Genomic DNA, 24,550 nt, shown 5'->3' with positions numbered 1-24,550 from the left:
CAGTAAGCATCTGACTGGGAGTGTTGGCTCACGCCTATAATCTCAACACTTTGGGAGGCTGAGGCAAGCAGATTGCTTGAGCCCAGGAGTTCGAGACCAGCCTGAGCAACAGGGCAAAACCCTGTCTCTACAGAAAATACAAAATTGGCTGGGCGTGGTGGCTCACGCCTGTAATCCCAGCACTTTGGGAGGCCCAGGCTGGCGGATCACGAGGTCAGGAGATCGAGACCATCCTGGCTAACACAGTGAAACCCCATTTCTACTAAAACACAAAAAATTAGCCGGGAGTGGTGGCAGGCGCCTGTAGTTGCAGCTACCTGGGAGGCTGAGACAGGAGAATGGTGTGAACCCGGGATGTGGAGCTTGCAGTGAGCGGAGATCTCGTCACTGCACTCCAGTCTGGGAGACAGAGCAGGACTGCGTCTCAAAAAAAAAGAAAAGAAAAGTAAAGAAAATACAAAATTAGCCGGACATGTTGAAAATGCAAAATTAGCTGGGCATGTTGGTGCACACTTGTAGTCCCAGCTAGTAGGGAGGCTGAGATGGGAGGATCACTTGAGCCCAGGAGGTTGAGGCTGCAGTGAGCCATGATCACACCACTGTACTCCAGCCTGGGAAACAAAGCAATATCCTATCTCAAAAAAAAAAATAAATAAATAAAATAAAGTGATTACAGAATTGAAGATGGAATTGATCCTAAGATGACCACTTACATATGAGGCAGTATCTGTTCTACATCTGACAGGGAAGTCAGCCTGCCTCTGCCTGAACACTTAAGGGATGGTGTGCTGTGGAACCATTTGTGCACAAAATAGAAAAAAGGAACTGGATCCAAATCTTGTTGGATATAAATTGACCACTGGCCAATTTGCATTATAGAGTCAGAACAGCACAGATTCTGGCACCAGACTGTCTGTGTTCAAATCTTAGTTCTGCCACTTATTTGTTATGTAATGTTAGCCATGTTACTTAATTTTTCTGGGCCTTAGTTTCCTCACTTATAAAATGGGAATAATAGTAAACTTATCCCATAGGGTTATGAGGAGTAAATGAGTTAACAAATGTAAAGCATCTAAAGCAGTGTCTGGAACATGGTTTGAGTACTATTTAAGTATTAGCTATTATTTGTCTGCAATTGTCTATTTCCCAGCAGTCACTGGCCAAAGGCAGCTCTGGAGATGAGTGAAAGGAGAGGGGAAGAATTAGAATTCCACAGTGTGTGCGCTCACTCCTCCTAAGGTCTTCTCGATAAGCACACCGTCCAGGGAACAAACAGGTAGGGAGCCTGTAACTCTGCCCTGCAAAGCAGACGTAGGAGGAAGCTGAGAGTGCCAAAGCCAATCAATCGGCCCACACCTCTATCTGCCAGGACAGCCTCTCAGAATAAATAGTTACACAGATAGTCAAATTTCCATTATCAGATTGAGACTCAAATTTCCATTATCAGGATGGGGAGATGCTCCCAGGAAAGCTCAGAAGGACCTGAATTTGGGCCTAGGTAGTTGGGAGTTTCGAGGAAGGACACAAAAATGACAGTTTTGTTTTGTTTTGTTTTGTTTTGTTTCTGGGGACAGGGTCTTGCTCAGTCACCCAGGCACTGCAGCCTCAATCTTCTGGGCTCAAGTGATCCTCCCACCACAGCCTCCCAAGCAGATGGGAACACAGGTGAACACCACCATGCCTGGCTGGCTAATTTTTAAATTTTTTGTAGAGACAAGGTCTTCCTATGTTATCCAGGCTGGTCTTTTTTTTTTCTTGTTTTTTTTTTTTGAGACGGAGTCTCTTGCTCCGATGCCCAGGCTGGAGTGCAGTGGCGCGGTCTTGGCTCACTGCAAGCTCTGCCTCCCGGGTCCAGGCCATTCTCCTGCCTCAGCCTCCCGAGTAGCTGGAACTACAGGCACCTGCCACCATGCCCGGCTAGTTTTTTGTATTTTTAGTAGAGATGGGGTTTCACCGTGTTAGCCAGAATGGTCTTGATCTCCTGACCTCGTGATCCGCCCACCTTGGCCTCCCAAAGTGCTGGGATTACAGGCATGAGCCACCGCACCTGGCCCACTATCCAGGCTGGTCTTGAACTCCGGGGCTCAAGCAATCCTCCTGCCTTGGCGCTCCAAAGTGCTGGGATTATAGGTGTGAGTCACCATGTCTGGCTAAAAAATGACGCTTTCAAATAGATAAGGAAGGGAAAGACAAAGACAGTGAGAAGTAGGTGTTCCAGGCACTTACGCCTTGAGATTACAGGAAAGCAGGCACCTGCTATGGACAGGCATTCCTGGATATGGGAAAACATACAGTTTCCCCTAAAAAACTGTAAACACCAGTCCTCTCAGCCCAAGGAGAGAAAACATGAGGATGGATGGTCAATAAGCATAACCTATAGACTGTAATAAAATCAAAGGGAAGCACAAACCACTTCTCCCATTGGAGCTCAGCCAGTTGCTCTGAGTGCTTATCTCCCAGATGATCTCTTTGTGGCCTTACCCTGTTGGGAAAGAGGGTGCACCTTCCTGCTGGCCTGGGGCATCCACATGACAGACAGCAAAATGCTGGGTGATCTCGTGCATATCCTCAAAGTTAAAGAATGCATTGAAACAGGATTTATCTATAAGAATAAAAATACCCATAAGTCACAGGCTCTCCGTATCTCCTCAATTTTCCTCCACTCAGTCAATGCCTATCATCACCTTCTTTCACTGCTTTTTAACCACCAGTCCACCAAAGTGAGGTGTCTGAACAATCTGTCTGATTCAAGCTGCCCTAAAGGCTGAATATAAGACATCTCATATTGAGATACATATTGAAAATAATTCTCAATTCTAAATAATGTCTGCAAACTAGAAATTACTTTGTTAACGTTTGGTGGCTTCCGATTATAGCACAAAATAATCTTACACCCATAATGCTGTCATTTCTCATGGACATTATTCCTCTATCTCACAAACAGACACTGATTATGTCCCAAGAGCACAGGTGGAGTGAATGTCCTGAGCTGCTCACATTCACCTCATGGGAGTTTGCCTCTTGGCAAAATTGCCAGGGTGCAGGGAGGGGCTGCTGCTTCCACTTCTACCCTCTTTGTATACCTGCTTAGATCACTTCTCATGCCAAGGCGGCTACAAAAGCTTTAACACTCAACTGTAGCCTCAAATGCAGGGCATTTCTGAAAGCCAGAGCAGCGTGAAAGAAAACACATGTATGCAGACTCTGTGTGTCCATGGCTGGGGCCAAAATCTTATACTACCATCTAGAAAAGACCACTTAAAGTCACTGGTGACAGACTCTAGCAAGAACTCTTTTACTAATTCATTGAAGAGCTCACAACAAAGTTAAGTTCCAACTCTGAATTTTCTAACCTGAAACAAACAAACAAACAAACAAACAACAACAACAACAAAAAACAAAGTACAGGCTTGAAAACATGGATTTCAGTTCTACTTTCTTAAGCAATTCATTGTATAATCTTCAATCCTTTAGCAGACATGAAGGCGAGATATGGTTCCAGTATCCCCAAAATATACCCCCTGCACACTTCCCAGGAACTTTATACCATTAACGAATGTGGGAACAAGGAGGGAAGGTTACCACAGAGAGGGGAAAACCTCTGCTCTATTAGAATATTATTGTTGTTTGGTTTTTAATATACAAAGATCAAATATGATAAGAAGGGAAGGTATAAAATCAAATACATACGGTTGAGGCCAATGTCATGATACGTTAGTATTACTGGTCTGTTTCCTTTGGGTAGTAAGCCTCTTATAGTGACGTGGACCACACCATGAATTGTTTCTACGTCATGTTCCTGTAACAAGATAATATAAGGTCGCAGGAAAAGCAGAATGAACTTCCCAGGTTGCCAAAGTTTTACAATACCTGCTTTACCGCCATTTCCCACTAGCTGGGGCAGGACACATTAATAAACTGTACGTGGCCGGGCACAGTGGCTCACGCCTGTAATCCCAGCACTTTGGGAGGCTGAGGTGAGTGGATCACTTGAGGTCAGGACTTTGAGATCAGCCTGGACAATATGATGAAACCCTGTCTTTACTAAAATATAAAATCAGCCGGCTGTGGTGGCACACACACATAATCCCAGCTACTTGGGAGGCTGAGGCTGGAGAATCACTTGAACCTGGGAGGCAGAGGGCGCAGTGAGATCGTGCTACTGCACTCTAGCCTTCATCTCAAAAGAGCGAGACTTCATGTCAAAAAATAAAATAAAATAAAAGGAAACGGAAGATATGAAGAAGTTGCTGGGTAGCAAGTGAGAGGTTTCAGAGCTTCTGAACACATGTTCAGAAAATTTATAATTAATTTCAGTAGATAATTTCACTAGACACCTATGTGTGTATCTGCCTAGGATCTCTTCTTTCCTGGGAGCTGCCCTTCTGTGTCATCCACACGTTACAGGGGTGGGTCTTGGCTACCATGTCTGTGGAACATAACCTTATGCCACAGCTTACTGGAGTCAGGGAGGCATCTGGCCCATGCTGGGTCAGTATCTTTCCCTAGGTATTTGTAATTGGAACTAAGAGATTCTAACTTCAGCTTGGCTCTTCTCTTGAAAAGAGGAATCAACTTGGGAGCTTTTAGTAGGCATTTCCACTACTCTACTTTCTGGTGCTAGTTGTGTGTACTTGTAAGTTCTAAGACATCCCTGGATTGCTTCTGGTGTAAGCTATAGTGGGTGAGTTTATACCCTCTACTCCTAAAAGATCTTAACCAAGCCAATAAGTTAAAGATGTAGCCACAGAAAAGCTCAGGAACTGAATAAAGCAGACAAAGGATGCACCGAGCTGCTGAGAGTAGATGCCGCACTAAGAGTGGTTCGGTGGAAAAAAAAAAAGGGACTACAGAAAAGTTAACTGAGATTTACTCTAGTCATGCTCAAGTTTTACATTTCTCAAAATAAAAAAAAAATTACCATCCTAGCCTAGTGAATTTCTGTTGATGAAGCCTGTATCTATCTCAGAAAGTCTTACATTAGGCAAGACAAGATTCACTCCGTCAATGAGAATCCCAAAAAAGGCAAAGCGCTTCCAGTTTAATTTCCTGTCTAATAATGAACCTCATCAGAGCTTTGGTTTCTCTGATGTAGGCCACAGAATATAATCTCAAGCTAATTGGACATCAATATATCTCAAATCACAGGCTGTAGGCTGGAGCTGATAGCCATCCCTATCAAATGAAACCATGCGTGACTCAATATTTCTGTTATTTTCTATTACTACTACCTCCTAGTCAAGTATATTCAAAGCCTTGAAAATGAACATAAGAAATGAAGATGGCCGGGCGCAGTGGCTCAAGCCTGTAATCCCAGCACTTTGGGAGGCCGAGACGGGCGGATCATGAGGTCAGGAGATCAAGACCACCCTGGCTAACCCACTACTTCTTATTTACCGAGAAAGCTTGCAAGGACTGCTAATCCATGCTCCCGCATTTAACAAAACAGCTCTCTCAACTTTTAAAGGATAGCAGTTATCCATTGGTCTTAGGAACCAAAACATTGGTGCAACTCCAAATAAAAGTAATAACTATGCACGCCTCCATTGTCATATTAACCTTAACTTCCCTAACCTTCCCAATTATTATTACCTTTGTTAACCCCAACAAAAAACACCTATACCCTAACTATGTAAAACAATTATATTTACCTTCACCATCAGCCTCCTTCCCACAGCCCTATATATTTTCCTAGATCAAGACATAATTATCTCAGACATTGAACAACTATCCAGTCACTAGAACTAACACTAAGCTTTAAACTAGATTATTTCTCCGTAATATTTATTCCAATTGCACTATTTATTACCTGATGCATTATAGAATTCTCACTATGATAGATAAATTCAGACCCAAATATTAACCAATTCTTTAAGTATCTCCTCATTTTCCTTACCACTATACTAATTTTAATCACCGCCAACAACCTCTTCCAACTCTTCATTGGATGAGAAGGTGTAGGAATTATATCCTTTCTACTAATTAGCTGATGACATGCTCGAACAGACGCCAACACAGCAGCCATTCAAGCAATCTTGTATAACCGCATTGGTGATATCGGCTTTATTCTAGCCATAACATGATTTCTCTTACATTATAACTCATGAGACTTTCAACAAATATTTATCCTAAATTCTAACCCAAATCTTCTGCCACTAATAGGCCTCCTTTTAGCAGCAACAGGAAAATCAGCTCAACTTGGCCTCCACCCTTGACTACCTTCCGCCATAGAAGGCCCAACCCCAGTCTCAGCCCTACTCCATTCCAGCACTATAGTAGTAGCTGGGGCATTTTACTCATTCGCTTTCACCCTCTAATAGAAAATAACATACTAATCCAGAGCCTTACACTATGCCTAGGAGCCATCACTACTATATTTATAGCAATCTGCGCTTTAACACAAAATGATATTTAAAAAATCGTGGCCTTCTCCACCTCAAGTAGGATTAATAATAGTTACCATCAGCATCAACCAGCCATATCTAGCATTTCTACACATCTGCACCCATGCCTTCTTCAAGGCTATGCTATTCATTTGCTCCGGATCTATTATCCACAACCTAAATAACGAACAAGACATTCGAAAATGGGAGGACTATTTAAAACAATACCCCTTATCTCAACTTCCCTAACTATCGGTAACCTAGCACTCACAGGCATGCCATTCCTTCCAGGCTTCTACTCCAAAGATCTTATTATCGAAACCGCAAACGTCGTATACCAACGCCTGAGCCCTATCTATTACTCTCATCGCCACTTCCCTAACAAGCGCTTACAGCACTCGGACTATTATTCTCACGCTAACAGGGCAACCCCGCTTTTCAACCTCAATTTACATTAATGAAAACGATCCAACTCTATTAAACCCAATAAAACGCCTAACAATTGGCAGTCTACTCGCAGGATTTCTTATTACCAATAACATCTCCCCTACTACACTCCCCAGTCAACAATACCTTATTACCTAAAACTCCTAGCCTTATGCGTAACCACCCTAGGCTTCCTAATAGCCTTAGATCTAACCCTTATAACCAATAACCTCAAAATAGCCACCCCATCACACATATTCAAATTCTCTTAACATATTAGGGTATTTTCCCACTACAGTTCATCGAATAATCCCCTACCAAAATCTAATTATAAGTCAAAATCTGGCCTTCCTTTTACTAGACTCAATCTGACTAGAAAATCAATACCCAAAACAATTTCACACACNGAGTGGATCACTTGAGGTCAGGACTTTGAGATCAGCCTGGACAATATGATGAAACCCTGTCTTTACTAAAAATATAAAAATCAGCCGGCTGTGGTGGCACACACACATAATCCCAGCTACTTGGGAGGCTGAGGCTGGAGAATCACTTGAACCTGGGAGGCAGAGGGCGCAGTGAGATCGTGCTACTGCACTCTAGCCTTCATCTCAAAAGAGCGAGACTTCATGTCAAAAAATAAAATAAAATAAAAGGAAACGGAAGATATGAAGAAGTTGCTGGGTAGCAAGTGAGAGGTTTCAGAGCTTCTGAACACATGTTCAGAAAATTTATAATTAATTTCAGTAGATAATTTCACTAGACACCTATGTGTGTATCTGCCTAGGATCTCTTCTTTCCTGGGAGCTGCCCTTCTGTGTCATCCACACGTTACAGGGGTGGGTCTTGGCTACCATGTCTGTGGAACATAACCTTATGCCACAGCTTACTGGAGTCAGGGAGGCATCTGGCCCATGCTGGGTCAGTATCTTTCCCTAGGTATTTGTAATTGGAACTAAGAGATTCTAACTTCAGCTTGGCTCTTCTCTTGAAAAGAGGAATCAACTTGGGAGCTTTTAGTAGGCATTTCCACTACTCTACTTTCTGGTGCTAGTTGTGTGTACTTGTAAGTTCTAAGACATCCCTGGATTGCTTCTGGTGTAAGCTATAGTGGGTGAGTTTATACCCTCTACTCCTAAAAGATCTTAACCAAGCCAATAAGTTAAAGATGTAGCCACAGAAAAGCTCAGGAACTGAATAAAGCAGACAAAGGATGCACCGAGCTGCTGAGAGTAGATGCCGCACTAAGAGTGGTTCGGTGGAAAAAAAAAAAAGGGACTACAGAAAAGTTAACTGAGATTTACTCTAGTCATGCTCAAGTTTTACATTTCTCAAAAATAAAAAAAAAATTACCATCCTAGCCTAGTGAATTTCTGTTGATGAAGCCTGTATCTATCTCAGAAAGTCTTACATTAGGCAAGACAAGATTCACTCCGTCAATGAGAATCCCAAAAAAGGCAAAGCGCTTCCAGTTTAATTTCCTGTCTAATAATGAACCTCATCAGAGCTTTGGTTTCTCTGATGTAGGCCACAGAATATAATCTCAAGCTAATTGGACATCAATATATCTCAAATCACAGGCTGTAGGCTGGAGCTGATAGCCATCCCTATCAAATGAAACCATGCGTGACTCAATATTTCTGTTATTTTCTATTACTACTACCTCCTAGTCAAGTATATTCAAAGCCTTGAAAAATGAACATAAGAAATGAAGATGGCCGGGCGCAGTGGCTCAAGCCTGTAATCCCAGCACTTTGGGAGGCCGAGACGGGCGGATCATGAGGTCAGGAGATCAAGACCACCCTGGCTAACCCACTACTTCTTATTTACCGAGAAAGCTTGCAAGGACTGCTAATCCATGCTCCCGCATTTAACAAAACAGCTCTCTCAACTTTTAAAGGATAGCAGTTATCCATTGGTCTTAGGAACCAAAAACATTGGTGCAACTCCAAATAAAAGTAATAACTATGCACGCCTCCATTGTCATATTAACCTTAACTTCCCTAACCTTCCCAATTATTATTACCTTTGTTAACCCCAACAAAAAACACCTATACCCTAACTATGTAAAAACAATTATATTTACCTTCACCATCAGCCTCCTTCCCACAGCCCTATATATTTTCCTAGATCAAGACATAATTATCTCAGACATTGAACAACTATCCAGTCACTAGAACTAACACTAAGCTTTAAACTAGATTATTTCTCCGTAATATTTATTCCAATTGCACTATTTATTACCTGATGCATTATAGAATTCTCACTATGATAGATAAATTCAGACCCAAATATTAACCAATTCTTTAAGTATCTCCTCATTTTCCTTACCACTATACTAATTTTAATCACCGCCAACAACCTCTTCCAACTCTTCATTGGATGAGAAGGTGTAGGAATTATATCCTTTCTACTAATTAGCTGATGACATGCTCGAACAGACGCCAACACAGCAGCCATTCAAGCAATCTTGTATAACCGCATTGGTGATATCGGCTTTATTCTAGCCATAACATGATTTCTCTTACATTATAACTCATGAGACTTTCAACAAATATTTATCCTAAATTCTAACCCAAATCTTCTGCCACTAATAGGCCTCCTTTTAGCAGCAACAGGAAAATCAGCTCAACTTGGCCTCCACCCTTGACTACCTTCCGCCATAGAAGGCCCAACCCCAGTCTCAGCCCTACTCCATTCCAGCACTATAGTAGTAGCTGGGGCATTTTTACTCATTCGCTTTCACCCTCTAATAGAAAATAACATACTAATCCAGAGCCTTACACTATGCCTAGGAGCCATCACTACTATATTTATAGCAATCTGCGCTTTAACACAAAATGATATTTAAAAAATCGTGGCCTTCTCCACCTCAAGTAGGATTAATAATAGTTACCATCAGCATCAACCAGCCATATCTAGCATTTCTACACATCTGCACCCATGCCTTCTTCAAGGCTATGCTATTCATTTGCTCCGGATCTATTATCCACAACCTAAATAACGAACAAGACATTCGAAAAATGGGAGGACTATTTAAAACAATACCCCTTATCTCAACTTCCCTAACTATCGGTAACCTAGCACTCACAGGCATGCCATTCCTTCCAGGCTTCTACTCCAAAGATCTTATTATCGAAACCGCAAACGTCGTATACCAACGCCTGAGCCCTATCTATTACTCTCATCGCCACTTCCCTAACAAGCGCTTACAGCACTCGGACTATTATTCTCACGCTAACAGGGCAACCCCGCTTTTCAACCTCAATTTACATTAATGAAAACGATCCAACTCTATTAAACCCAATAAAACGCCTAACAATTGGCAGTCTACTCGCAGGATTTCTTATTACCAATAACATCTCCCCTACTACACTCCCCCAGTCAACAATACCTTATTACCTAAAACTCCTAGCCTTATGCGTAACCACCCTAGGCTTCCTAATAGCCTTAGATCTAACCCTTATAACCAATAACCTCAAAATAGCCACCCCATCACACATATTCAAATTCTCTTAACATATTAGGGTATTTTCCCACTACAGTTCATCGAATAATCCCCTACCAAAATCTAATTATAAGTCAAAATCTGGCCTTCCTTTTACTAGACTCAATCTGACTAGAAAAATCAATACCCAAAACAATTTCACACACTCACATTATTACTTCCATCACCACAACCGCCCAAAAAGGTATAATTAAACTTTATTTCCTTTCTTTCCTTATTCCTCTTATTCTAATTCCATTTCTAATAGCATAATCTATTGCCCCAAGTAATTTCAATCACAATATATACACCAACAAACAATGTTCAACCAGTAACTACTACTAACCAACGCCCATAGTCATATAAAGCACCCGCACCAATAGAATCCTCACGAATTAATCCTGGCCCCTCCCCCTCAAAAATTACTCAACTTCCCATATTATTTAAATTAATTACTACCACCAGCTCATCATAATCTAAAATCCATAAAACTAACCCCACCTCCATCGCTAACCCTACCAAAAGACTTCCCAAGACCTCAAGTCCTGAACCCCATGCTTCAGGATACTCTTCAATAGCCATTGCAGTAGTATAACCAAAAACAACCATCATACCTCCCAGATAAATTAAAAATCATTATTAAACCTATATAAGTACCCCCATAATTTAAAATAATTACACAACCAACCACACCACTAATAATCAATGCTAAACCTCCATAAATAGGAGAAGGCTTAGAAGAAAACCCTACAAATCCCATAACCAATAATACGCTTAATAAAAATAAAATATATGCCATCGTTTCCACATGGACTCCAACCATGACCAATGATATGAAAAACCATCGTTGTATTTCAACTACAAAACATTAATGACCCCAGCATGTAAATCTAATCTGATCATAAAAATAATTAACCACTCCCTTATTGATCTACCCACCCCATCCAATATTTCTATATGATGAAATTTCGGTTCTCTCCTAGCAACCTGCTTAATCTTACAAATTATCACTGGCCTATTCCTAGCAACACACTACTCACCAGATATTTCCTCTGCCTTTTCCTCAATCGCACATATCACCCGAGACGTAAACTATGGTTGAACTATCCGCTATCTCCATGCCAACGGCGCCTCTATGTTCTTTATCTGCCTGTTCCTACACGTAGGCCGAGGCTTATATTATGGCTCATTTCTTCTCCTTGAAACCTGAAACATCGGCATTGCACTCTTACTCATAACCATAGCAACAGCCTTTATGGGCTACGTACTCCCATGAGGACAAATATCATTTTGAGGCGCCACAGTAATTACAAATTTATTATCTGCAGTTCCATATATTGGAACTAACCTCGTTCAATGAGTCTGAGGAGGGTATTCCATCGACAACCCAACCCTCACACGATTCTTTACCTTTCACTTTACCCTACCCTTTATTATCGCAACCTTCACAGCCCTGCACCTACTTTTCCTACACGAAACAGGATCAAATAACCCCTGCGGAGTCCCCTCTGACTCCGACAAAATCCCCTTCCACCCCTACTACACAATCAAAGATATTCTAGGCCTAGTTCTCCTCCTTCTTATCCTAATAATACTCGTACTATTCTCACCTGACCTTTTAAGCGACCCAGACAACTATACTCCAGCCAACCCACTAAGCACATCACTACACATCAAACCAGAGTGGTATTTCCTATTCGCATATGCAATCTTACGATCTGTCCCTAACAAGTTAGGAGGGGTATTAGCACTCCTTCTATCTATCCTCGTCCTAACAATCATACCCATACTCCACAAATCCAAACAACAAAGCATAGCATTCCGCCCACTCAGCCAATTCCTACTATGATTCCTAATCACAATTCTACTAACCCTAACCTGAATTGGAAGTCAGCCGGTAAACCAGCCCTTCATTGTAATCGGACAAGTAGCATCCATGATATATTTCATCACAATTCTAATCTTAATACCACTGGCCTCCCTAGCCGAAAACAATCTACTCAAATGAACTTGCCCTTGTAGTACAAACTAATACACCAGTCTTGTAAACCGGAAACGGAGACTTCTCCCTAGGGCAATTCAGAAAGAAAGCACTTAACTCCACCACCAATACCCAAAACTGGCATTCTATTTTAAACTACTTTCTGTATTCTGGGGAGTACAACCCTTGAAGAGCAACTTAAGTACTAATTTAATTTTACGTGCCCCTATGTAATTCGTGCATTACTGCTAGTCAACATGGATATTATATAGTACTATAAATGTTTTACCGTACATAAAACATATTTTTACATACTTATCAGGAATTTGTTCAAGAACATGCTTCCAAGCAAGGACTTCGTTAGGCAAGACTAACTGTAACACATACCACCCGAAAGCCAAAGACCTAGCATAACCTACCGAAATACCAACTAACCTAAACCTCCATTAACGTACATAGTACATTCAATTCTTTACCGGACATAGCACATTTCAGTCAAATACCTCCTCATCAACACGGAAACCCTCCTCACTTAGGTGTCCCTTGTTCACCATCCTCCGTGAAATCAATATCCCGCACAAGAGTGTTACTCTCCTCGCCCCGGGCCCATAACTCGTGGGGGTAGTAGCTATAGTGGTATCAAAAGGACATCTGGTTCTTACCTCAGGGCCATGACATCAAAACCACTCATACATTCCCCTTAAATAAGACATCTCGATGGATCACGGGTCTATCACCCCATTAACCAGTCACGGGAGCGCTCCATGCATTTGGTATCTTTTATCTCTGGTCTGCACGCGACCCCATTGCAGAATGCTGGTCTCACCACAACAAGTCCTGCAGCGCCTGTCTTTGATTCCTAGTCCATGCTATTATTAATCGCACCTACGTTCAATATTCTAGCCCCCCATAAGTGTTACAAGGTGTTATTTAATTCATGCTTGTAGGACATACAAATAACTAACTATACACACGTTTCCCGCTACGTCAAATCAATCCACAGCAAACTTCACTCAAACCCCCCCTCCCCCATCTCCGACCCTTCCCACATAAATTTGCCTTTGCCAAACCCCAAAAACAAAAGCCTGTCACCTGGCCGGAGCTTACATTTTCATCTTTTAGGTATGCACAACTCCAACTGCCATTCCCTCAACTAATAAAAATTTAATTCACTAACCACTCTTGACACTCTCACGACCCCATACCCACCCACTACCAAACCCACGCCCCATCACCACAGCCCCAAAGATGACATCCATAACACCTATCATCCCGTTTATGTAGCTTAATATATCCAAAGCAAGACACTGAAAATGCCTAGATGGGCTCACACACCCCATAAACAAATAGGTTTGGTCCTAGCCTTTCTATTAACTCTTAGCAAGATTACACCTGCAAGCATCCCCACTCCGGTGAAGACACCCTACAAATCATCATGATTGAAAGGAGTAAGTATCAAGCACGCCCGACGCAGCTCAAGACACTTTGCTCAGCCACACCCCCACGGGAGACAGCAGTGACTAATATTTAGCAATAAACGAAAGTTTAACTAAGCTATGCTATTATAGGGTTGGTCAATTTCGTGCCAGCCACCGCGGGCATACGATTGACCCAAGCTAATAGGCACCGGCGTAAAGAGTGTTTTAGATAAACCCAACTCAATAAAGCTAAACTCTACCTAAACTGTAAAATCCTAGCCAATGTAAAGTAAACTACGAAAGTGGCTTTAAAAATTCTGAATACACAATAGCTAAGACTCAAACTGGGATTAGACACCCCACTATGCTTAGCCCTAAACCTCAATAGTTAGAATAACAAAACTACTCGCCAGAACACTGCAAGCAACAGCTTAAAACTCAAAGGACTTGGCGGTGCTTCATATCCCCTAGAGGAGCCTGTTCTATAATCGATAAACCCCGATCCACCCCACCATCTCTTGCTCAGCCTATATACCGCCATCTTCAGCAAACCTCAACAAGAGACGCAAAGTAAGCGCAAACGCCCACGCAAAAACGTTAGGTCAAGGTGTAGCCTATGAGATGGGAAAAAATGGGCTACATTTTCTACCTCAGAAAACCCCACGATAACTCTTATGAAACCTAAGAGTCCAAGGAGGATTTAGCAGTAAATTAAGAATAGAGTGCTTAATTGAATTAGGCCATGAAGCATGCACACACCGCCCGTCGCTCTCCTCAAATATATTTAAGGATTAACTTAACTAAACACCCCAACATTTATATAGAGGAGATAAGTCGTAACATGGTAAGTGTACTGGAAGGTGCACTTGGATAAATCAGGGCATAGCTCAACACAAAGCATCCAGCTTACACCCGGAAGACATCAACATCACTTGATTGCCTTGAGCTAACACTAGCCCAAAAATCAAATAAATATTACTACCAAATTAGTGTATATTAAACCATTCACAGATATAAAAGTATAGGCGATAGAAAGTTTTACTTTGGCGCTATAGACATAGTACCGCAAGAGAAAGATGAAAAAAAAATTAACCAAGCACAAAATAGCAAGGACTCACTCCTATACCTTTTGCATAATGAATTAACTAGAGACCATTTCGCAAAGAGAACTAAAGCCAAATCCCCCGAAACCAGACGAGCTACCCAAAAACAGCTAAAAGAGTGCACCCGTCTATGTAGCAAAATAGTGGGAAGATTTCTGGGTAGAGGTGGTAAGCCTACCGAGCCTGGTGATAGCTGGTTATCCAAGATAGAATCTTAGTTCAACCTTAAGCTTACCCACAGAGCTACCAATCCCCCTGTAAGCTTAATTGTTAGTCTAAAGAGGGACAGCTCTTTAGACACTAGGAAAAAACCTTATATAGACAGTAAAAAACCTAACTCCCATAGTTGGCCTAAAAGCAGCCATCAATTAAGAAGGCGTTCAAGCTCGATGTCAATTACCTGAAAAATCCCAAACATATCACTGAACTCCTCACATTACATTGGATTGATCTATTATATCATAGAAGCAATAATGCTAGCATTAGTAACATGAACATCTTCTCCTACGCATAAGCCTAAATCAGATCGAAAACTTCACCGATACTTAACAGCTTAATACTAATAAACATAAACAAGCCAGTATTACTCACACTGTTAATCCAACACAGGCATGCTCTAAAGGAAAGGTTAAAAAAAGTAAAAGGAACTCGGCAAACCTAACCCCGCCTGTTTACCAAAAACATCACCTCTAGCATCACTAGTATTAGAGGCACTGCCTGCCCAGTGACATCTGTTTAACGGCCGCGGTACCCTGACCGTGCAAAGGTAGCATAATCACTTGTTCTTTAAATAGGGACTTGCATGAATGGCAACACGAGGTTTCAACTGTCTCTTACTTTCAACCAGTGACATTGACCTGCCCGTGAAGAGGCGGGCATAAAACAGTAAGACGAGAAGACCCTATGGAGCTTTAATTTACTAATGCAGCCAAAACCCACATAAATCTACGGATTTAACCTATTCTATCCCTGCATTAAAAATTTTGGTTGGGGTGACCTCGGAGCATAGTTAAACCTCCGAATAGTCTATGCCAAGACTACACAAGTCAAAGCAAACCAGTACCTATAATTGATCCAATAACTCGACCAACGGAACAAGTTACCCTAGGGATAACAGTGCAATCCTATTCCAGAGTTCATATTGACAATAGGGTTTACGACCTCGGTGTTGGATCAGGACATCCTAATGGTGCAGCAGCTATCAAGGGTTCGTTTGTTCAACGATTAAAGTCCTACGTGATCTGAGTTCAGACCGGAGCAATCCAGGTCGGTTTCTATCTATTCTATATTCCTCCCTGTACGAAAGGACAAGAGAAATAGGGCCCACTTCACAAAGTGCCCTCCTCCCATAAATGACCTAGTCTCAATTTAACAAAAAATTATATACATGGCCCAAGAACAGGGCTTGTTAAGATGGCAGAGCCCGGCAATTGCATAAAATTTAAAACTTTACAACCAGAGGTTCAATTCCTCTTCTTAACACTATGTTCACAACAAACCTCCTACTTACCATTTTACCTATTATAGCTGCCATAGCATTTCTTACACTCACTGAACGAAAACTACTAGGCTATATACAACTACGTAAAGGACCCAACATTGTGGGCCCTTATGGACTACTACAGCCCTTTGCCGATGCAATAAAACTCTTTACCAAAGAACCCTTAAAACCTTCAACCTCCACCACCACTCTCTATGTTATCGCACCAGCCCTAGCCTTTTCCATTGCACTTCTACTATGAACACCCCTTCCCATACCTAACTCCCTAATTAACCTCAACCTAGGACTTTTATTTATTCTAGCTACATCTAGTCTAGCTGTCTATTCCATCTTATGATCAGGGTGAGCATCTAATTCAAACTATGCACTAATCGGAGCACTATGAGCAGTCGCCCAAACTATTTCATATGAAGTAACCCTTGCCATTATTCTGTTGTCAGTCTTATTAATAAGTGGCTCATTCAACCTCCATGCACTCATCACAACACAAGAACACCTCTGACTCCTCCTACCATCATGACCCTTAGCCATAATATGATTTATTTCCACACTAGCAGAAACCAACCGAGCTCCCTTTGACCTCACAGAAGGTGAATCAGAACTAGTCTCAGGCTTTAACATTGAGTACGCTGCAGGTCCATTCGCCCTTTTCTTTATAGTCGAATACATAAATATTATTATAATAAATGCCCTAACAACTATAATTTTCCTAGGGACATTATACCCCATCCATTCACCAGAGTTATTCACAACATGCTTTATTATCAAAACACTCCTCTTGACCTCCTTATTCTTATGAATTCGAGCAACCTATCCCCGATTCCGCTATGATCAACTCATACACCTGCTATGAAAAAATTTTCTCCCCCTTACGCTAGCACTCCTCATATGATATATCTCAACACCCATTACAACCTCTGGCATTCCCCCTCAGAACTAGAAATATGTCTGACAAAAGAGTTACTTTGATAGAGTAAACAATAGAGGTATTTAATCCTCTTATTTCTAGAATCATAGGCATCGAACCTACTCCCGAGAATTCAAATTCCTCCGTGCTACCTATCACACCCCATTCTAAAGTAAGGTCAGCTAAATAAGCTATCGGGCCCATACCCCGAAAATGTTGGTTATACCCTTCCCGTACTAATTAACCCATTAGCTCAACTCGTTATTTACTCTACAATAATCACAGGCACTCTCATCACGTCACTGAGCTCACACTGATTCCTCACCTGAGCGGGCCTAGAAATAAACATATTAGCTTTCACTCCAATCCTAATTAAAAAAGCAAACTCTCGTTCCACAGAAGCTGCCACTAAATATTTCCTCATACAATCCACCACGTCTATAATTCTCATAATAGCAATTATCTCTAACAATTTGTTCTCCGGACAATGAACCATAATAAATAACCCCAACCAACTCTCATCCTTAATTATAACAATAGCCCTTACCACAAAATTAGGAATAGCCCCCTTCCACTTTTGAATCCCAGAAGTTACCCAAGGAACACCCTTAATCCCCGGCTTGCTTCTCCTCACATGACAAAAACTAGCTCCTATCTCAATTATATATAAAATTCATCCATCAATTAATACAAATATTCTCCTAACCCTCTCAACTCTATCCATCATGGTGGGTAGCTGAGGAGGCCTCAACCAGACACAACTACGTAAAATTCCAGCATACTCCTCAATCACACATATAGGCTGAATAATGATAACACTAACATATAACCCAAATGTTACAATCTTTTACCTGTCCACATACATTATTCTAACAACCACTGCATTTCTAGCCCTAAACCTAAATTCAAACACTACAACCTTAATACTATCCAGCACCTGAAACAAATTAACCTGATTAATACCACTGATATCATCCACTCTTCTATCCATAGGAGGTCTACCCCCACTAACTGGCTTCCTACCCAAATGAATTACTATTCAAGAACTTACAAAAAATAATAGTTTTATTATTCCCACTATCATAATTACTATAACCTTGCTTAACTTACATTTCTACATACGCCTAATTTATATCACCTCCATAACACTACTTCCCACATCCAATAACACAAAAATAAAATGACAGTTCGAAAATACAAAACCTACACTCCTCATTCCCCCGCTCATTATCCTTACTACTTTCCTCTTACCAATATCTCCAACAGCCCTAGCTATCTCCTAGAAATTTAGGTTAAATAAGACCGAGAACCTTCAAAGCTCTTAGTAAGTTAAACCATACTTAGTTTCTGAAACATATTAAGGACTGCAAAGTTCTACTCTGCATCAACTGAACGCAAATCAATCACTTTAATTAAGCTAAGCCCTTACTAGATCAATGGGACTCAAACCCACAAAAACTTAGTTAACAGCTAAACACCCTAATCAACTGGCTTTGATCTACTTCTCCCGCCACGGGAAAAAAAGGCGGGAGAAGCCCCGGCAGAAGTATTAAGCTGCTCCTTTGAATTTGCAATTCAACATGAAAATCACCTCGGGGCTGGTAAAAAGAGGGCTAAACCTCTGTCCTTAGGTTTACAGCCTAATGCCTACTCAGCCATTTTACCTCTTTCTCACCTATGCTCATCAACCGCTGCTTATTCTCTACAAACCATAAAGATATTGGAACCTTATACTTATTATTCGGCGCGTGAGCTGGAATCATAGGCAAGGCCATAAGCCTTCTAATTCGAGCCGAACTGGATCAACCCGGTAACCTATTAGGCAATGACCACATTTATAATGTTATTGTTACGGCCCATGCATTTGTTATAATTTTCTTTATAGCTATACCCATCATAATTGGAGGTTTCGGAAACTGACTAGTACCCCTAATAGTTGGCGCTCCTGATATAGCATTCCCCTGTTTAAACAATATGAGCTTCTGACTTCTTCCACCTTCCTTCCTACTTCTCGCATCGGCCATAGTAGAAGCCGGTGCCGGAACAGGTTGAACAGTCTACCCACCTCTAGCAGGAAACTTCTCTCACCCAGGAGCCTCTGTAGACTTAACTATCTTCTCACTTCACCTAGCAGGTGTTTCTTCTATCTTAGGGGCTATTAACTTCATCACAACTATTATTAATATAAAACCTCCTACAATATCTCAATATCAAACCCCCTTATTTGTTTGATCAGTTCTAATTACAGCAGTCCTATTATTACTATCCCTACCCGTATTAGCTGCCGGCATCACAATACTACTAACAGACCGCAATGTCAACACCACCTTCTTTGATCCTGCCGGAGGAGGAGATCCTATCTTGTACCAACACTTATTCTGATTCTTCGGCCACCCTGAAGTCTATATTCTTATTTTACCTGGCTTTGGGATAATTTCTCATATTGTAACATATTACTCTGGAAAAAAGTCGGCGGCGCGTGGCTCAAGGCCTGTAATCCCAGCACTTTTGGAGGCCGAGGCGGGCGGCTCACGAGGTCAGGAGATCGAGACCATCTGGTTAACACGTGAACCGTCTCTACTAAAAAAAATACAAAAAACTAGCCGGTCGAGTGGCGGGCGCCTGTAGTCCCAGTACTCGGGAGCTGGGCAGCGAGATGGCGTAAACCCGGAGGCGGAAGTTTGTGTGAGCTGAGATTCTGGCCACTGTCTCCAGCCTAGGGTGACAGAGCGAGACTCCTTCTCAAAAAAAAAAAAAAAAAAACAAAAAGCACCATTCGGGTATATAGCATAGTCTGAGCTATGTATTATGGAGTTTTTAGGCCTTTATCGTATGAGCTCCCACTATTTGATGTTTGGCATAGGACGTGGATACAGAGGCCTATTTTCTCTGCCGACTATATTATTGGCACATCCAACTGGGTTAAAGTCTTTGCTGGTCCTCACTCTTGCTACACTTCACGGAGGTAATATCAAATGATCCCCCGCAATACTCTTGAGCCCTAGGCTTTATTTTCCTTTTTACCGTAGGAGGTTTAACCGGTATCGTACTAGCAAACTCATCACTAGACATTGTATTACACGACACATATTATGTCGTAGCCCATTTTCACTACGTCTTGTCGATAGGGGCTGTCTTCGCTATTATAGGGGGATTTATTCACTGATTTCCCCTATTCTCAGGCTATACTCTGGATCAGGTTTGTGCAAAAGCCCACTTTACGATTATATTTATGGGCGTAAATTTAACTTTCTTTCCACAACACTTTCTCGGTTTGTCCAGGATACCTCAACGCTATTCCGACTATCCTGACGCCTACACCACATGAAATATTGTATCATCTACAGGCTCCTTTATCTCCTTAGTGGCAATACTATTAATAGTATATATAATTTGAGAAGTCTTCGCCTCAAAATGTAAAGTCCTATTAATCGAGCAACCCACTTCTAACCTAGAATGATTACGTGGCTCCCCCCCACCATATCATACATTTGATGAACCAACTTTCATCAAAACCAAATAAAAAAGGAAGGAATCGAACCTTCTGAGACTGGTTTCAAGCCAATTCTATAATCCCTATAACTTTTTCAATGAGGTATTAGAAAAATCATTTCATAGCTTTGTCAAAGCTAAATTATAGGACATATCCTATATATCTTATATGGCCCACCCAGTTCAACTAGGGCTACAAGATGCCACATCCCCTATCATAGAAGAACTAATAGCCTTCCACGACCATGCCTTTATAATCGTATCCCTAATTAGCTTTCTAGTCTTGTATGTTTTATCATCAGTACTCGCAACAAAACTAACCAACACCAGTACCACAGATGCTCAAGAGACAGAGACTATTTGAACCATCTTACCCGCAATTATTCTAGTCCTAATTGCTCTCCCATCCCTACGCATTCTCTACTTAACAGACGAGATTAACAACCCATCCTTCACTATTAAATCAATTGGACATCCGTGATACTGAACCTATGAACATACAGATTACGGGGGCTTAATCTTTAATTCTTACATACTCCCCCCATTAGTCTTAAACCCAGGGGACCTTCGACTTCTAGAAGTTGACAACCGAGTAGTCCTCCCAATCCAAGCCCCTGTCCGTATAATAATTACGTCTCAGGACGTCCTGCACTCATGAACTATCCCCACACTAGGCCTAAAAACAGATGCAGTCCCCGGACGCTTAAACCAAACCACATTCACTGCCATACGACCAGGCGTCTACTATGGACAATGCTCAGAAATTTGCGGTGCTAACCATAGCTTTATACCAATCGTCGCAGAATTAATCCCACTAAAAATTTTTGAAATAGGACCTGTATTTACCCTATAGGTATAAAATTCACCTTACTTCTTCCCCCACCTCAAAACATCTACAGACCCACTGTACAGCTACTGCAGCATTAACCTTTTAAGTTAAAGATTGAGAAAATACTCTTCTCTACAGTGAAATGCCTCAGCTAAACACATCTACATGGTTTATTACCATCACAACCATGCTCCCCACACTATATCTTATTATACAATTAAAGCTACTGAACACAAATTACTATTTACCCCCATCACAAAAATCTCCTAACACACAAACCCACAACAACTCTTGACAACTAAAATGAACGAAAATTTATTTACCTCATTTATAACTCCAACAATTCTAGGCTTGCCTGCTGTAGTACCCATCACTCTATTTCCCATATTACTATTTCCAACCTCCAAATATCTCATTAACAACCGGCTAGTTACCATTCAACAAAACCTAACTCAACTAATTCTAAAACAAATAATAATAATCCACAATACCAAAGGACAAACCTGATCCCTAATACTTATATCTCTAATCATTTTTATTACCATGACCAACCTCCCCGGGCTCCTACCCCACTCATTTACGCCTACCGCCCAGCTATCTATAAATCTAGCTATAGCAATCCCTCTATGAGCTGGTGCGGTCATTATGGCGCTTCGCTTTAAAACTAAAAGCTCCTTAGCTCACTTTCTACCACAGGGCACACCCACACCCCTCATTCCCATGCTAGTAGTCATTGAAACTATCAGCTTATTTATTCAACCAGTGGCCTTAGCTGTACGCCTGACCGCCAATATCACAGCAGGTCATCTACTCATACACCTGATTGGAAATGCTGCACTAGCATTATCAGTGCAGGGAGACCATTAATCTCCCTGCAACCTCACTGATTTTAGTACTCCTAGTATTATTAACAATTCTAGAAATTGCAGTTGCCCTAATTCAAGCCTACGTTTTCACATTCTTGGTAAGCCTTTACTTGCATGATAATACTTGATGACTCACCAAAGCCACCCTTACCACATAGTTAAACCTAGTCCATGGCCACTAACAGGAGCCCTCTCAGCCCTCCTTAAACATCCGGCTTAATTATATGATTTCACTTTTATACCACTACTCTACTAGCACTAGGATTATTAACCAATATATTGACAATATATCAATGGTGGCGTGATATTATCCGAGAAAGTACTTATCAAGGCCACCATACAACACCAGTCCAAAAAGGCCTTTGTTACGGAATAGTTTTATTCATCGTCTCAGAAATTTTTTTCTTTGCCGGCTTCTTCTGAGCATTCTATCACTCAAGCCTTGCCCCCAGCCCACACTTAGGGGGACACTGGCCACCAACAGGTATTACCCCCCTAAACCCCCTAGAAGTACCTCTTCTAAATACCTCTGTACTACTTGCATCAGGAGTTACAATCACTTGAGCCCACCACAGCTTAATAGAAAGCAACCGAAACAAATAATCCAAGCCCTACTCACTACAATCTTATTAGGCATCTACTTCACCCTACTACAAGCCTCAGAATACTATGAAGCACCCTTTACTATCTCTGACGGCATTTATGGCTCAACATTTTTTATTGCTACCGGCTTCCACGGACTTCATGTTATTATCGGATCCACATTTCTTATCATCTGCCTCATTCGCCAATTATTATACCACTTCACATCAAATCACCATTTTGGTTTTGAAGCCGCTGCTTGATACTGACATTTTGTAGACGTTGTCTGTTTCTCTATATCTCCATCTACTGATGAGGTTCCTATTCTTTTAGTATAACTAGTACAGCTGTCCTCCAATCAGCTAGCTTCGATAATACTCGAATCTCTTTTTTTTTTTTTTTTTGAGACAGAGTCTCGCTCTGTCGCCCAGGCTGGAGTGCAGTGGCCAGATCTCCACTCACTGCAAGCTCTGCCTCCCGGGTTTCCACCATTCTCCTGCCTCAGCCTCCCGAGCAGTGGGACTACAGGCGCCCGCCACCACTGCCGGCTAATTTTTTGTATTTTCGGTAGAGACGGGGTTTCACCGTGTTGGCCAGGATGGTCTTGATCTCCTGACCTCGCAATCCGCCCACCTTGGCCTCCCAAAGTGCTGGGATTACAGGCTTGAGCCACCGCACCCGGCCAGGGCTCCTTTCTGAGACCTCCACACAGGGAGGGCCCGGGCTAGCGCTGAGCTTACCCACCTCTCCTGGTCTGGCTCTCCCGGATGAGGAAGGCCCCTCCAGGGTTCCCAGGTAACAACTGCAGTTCCTCAGCATTCTCCCTGCTTAGGCCCTCAAACAGCCACCTGGAGGAGTGAGAGAGAGGAACAAGGGACAGGGTCAGCCTGGATGAAGAGGGAAGCCAAGATTTTACCACCGCCTCTGAGTGACCCTTCTTTGGACGCACGGAGGCAAGATGGCGCAGTTCTGGGCTCTTAACCGTCAACTTTCCTGCACCCGGGAAAGACACGGGTTGACTGCGCAGGCGCAACCCGACCTCCGATGGAGAAAAACCGGAACCCGCCTAGCCTTGCCTACCGCCCCGCCCCCGACCCGCCTATGTTCCGCCCACTGCCCGCCCACTCCTGGGCCTAGGACATAAAAGCCGCTCCCGGCAGGCGCATGGCGCGAACTTCCTTGGCCCCTCCTCGTACGCGGGACCCAGGAACCTTGTCCGAGAACGCCAGAGCGACTTCGTCGGCCTCCACCGCAAGAGACCGGTGAACCTCGCCCCTCCTGGTGATCCGCCTGCCACAGCCTCCCTCATAGTGTTGTTTTAATCTGCATTTCTCTTATCATCCTGTGATCAAAGGATATCCAAACAACTCTTTTCTAGCTATTTTGAAATATACACTGTATTCAACTCTGGTCATGTTACTGTGCAATAGACCACCAGAACTTGTTCTTCCTATCTAACTATAGTTTTACACTTATTGACCAGTTTCTCACCTTTTTCCCTTTGTTCCACCTTCCCCATCCTCTGGTAACCACTATTCTACTCTCCACTTCTATAAGAACAACTTTTTCGATTCC

At 42.1% G+C, this 24,550-nt stretch overlaps 1 protein-coding gene across 1 annotated transcript; it reads right to left on the bottom strand.

Moving 5' to 3' along the window:
- Window positions 1–2,481: 2,481 nt before the first annotated feature.
- LOC108544522 (protein NDRG3-like) lies at window positions 2,482–23,988 on the bottom strand (the record flags this gene model as incomplete). The annotated part of the gene is made up of 4 exons (XM_017895694.1): window positions 23,925–23,988; window positions 23,720–23,823; window positions 3,691–3,799; window positions 2,482–2,602 (listed from the first exon to the last, which is right to left on the bottom strand). Coding segments are annotated over exons 2-4 (305 nt in total), but the record flags the coding sequence as incomplete, so codon positions are not given.
- Between the last annotated feature and the right edge of the window lie 562 nt (window positions 23,989–24,550).

Source organism: Rhinopithecus bieti, unplaced genomic scaffold (assembly GCF_001698545.2).
Source record: "Rhinopithecus bieti isolate Rb0 unplaced genomic scaffold, ASM169854v2 scaffold_27016, whole genome shotgun sequence".
Classification (NCBI taxonomy): Eukaryota; Metazoa; Chordata; class Mammalia; order Primates; family Cercopithecidae; genus Rhinopithecus; species Rhinopithecus bieti.
Note: the sequence above shows the minus strand (reverse complement) of the source record. Positions and strands in the feature narration are given on the sequence as shown.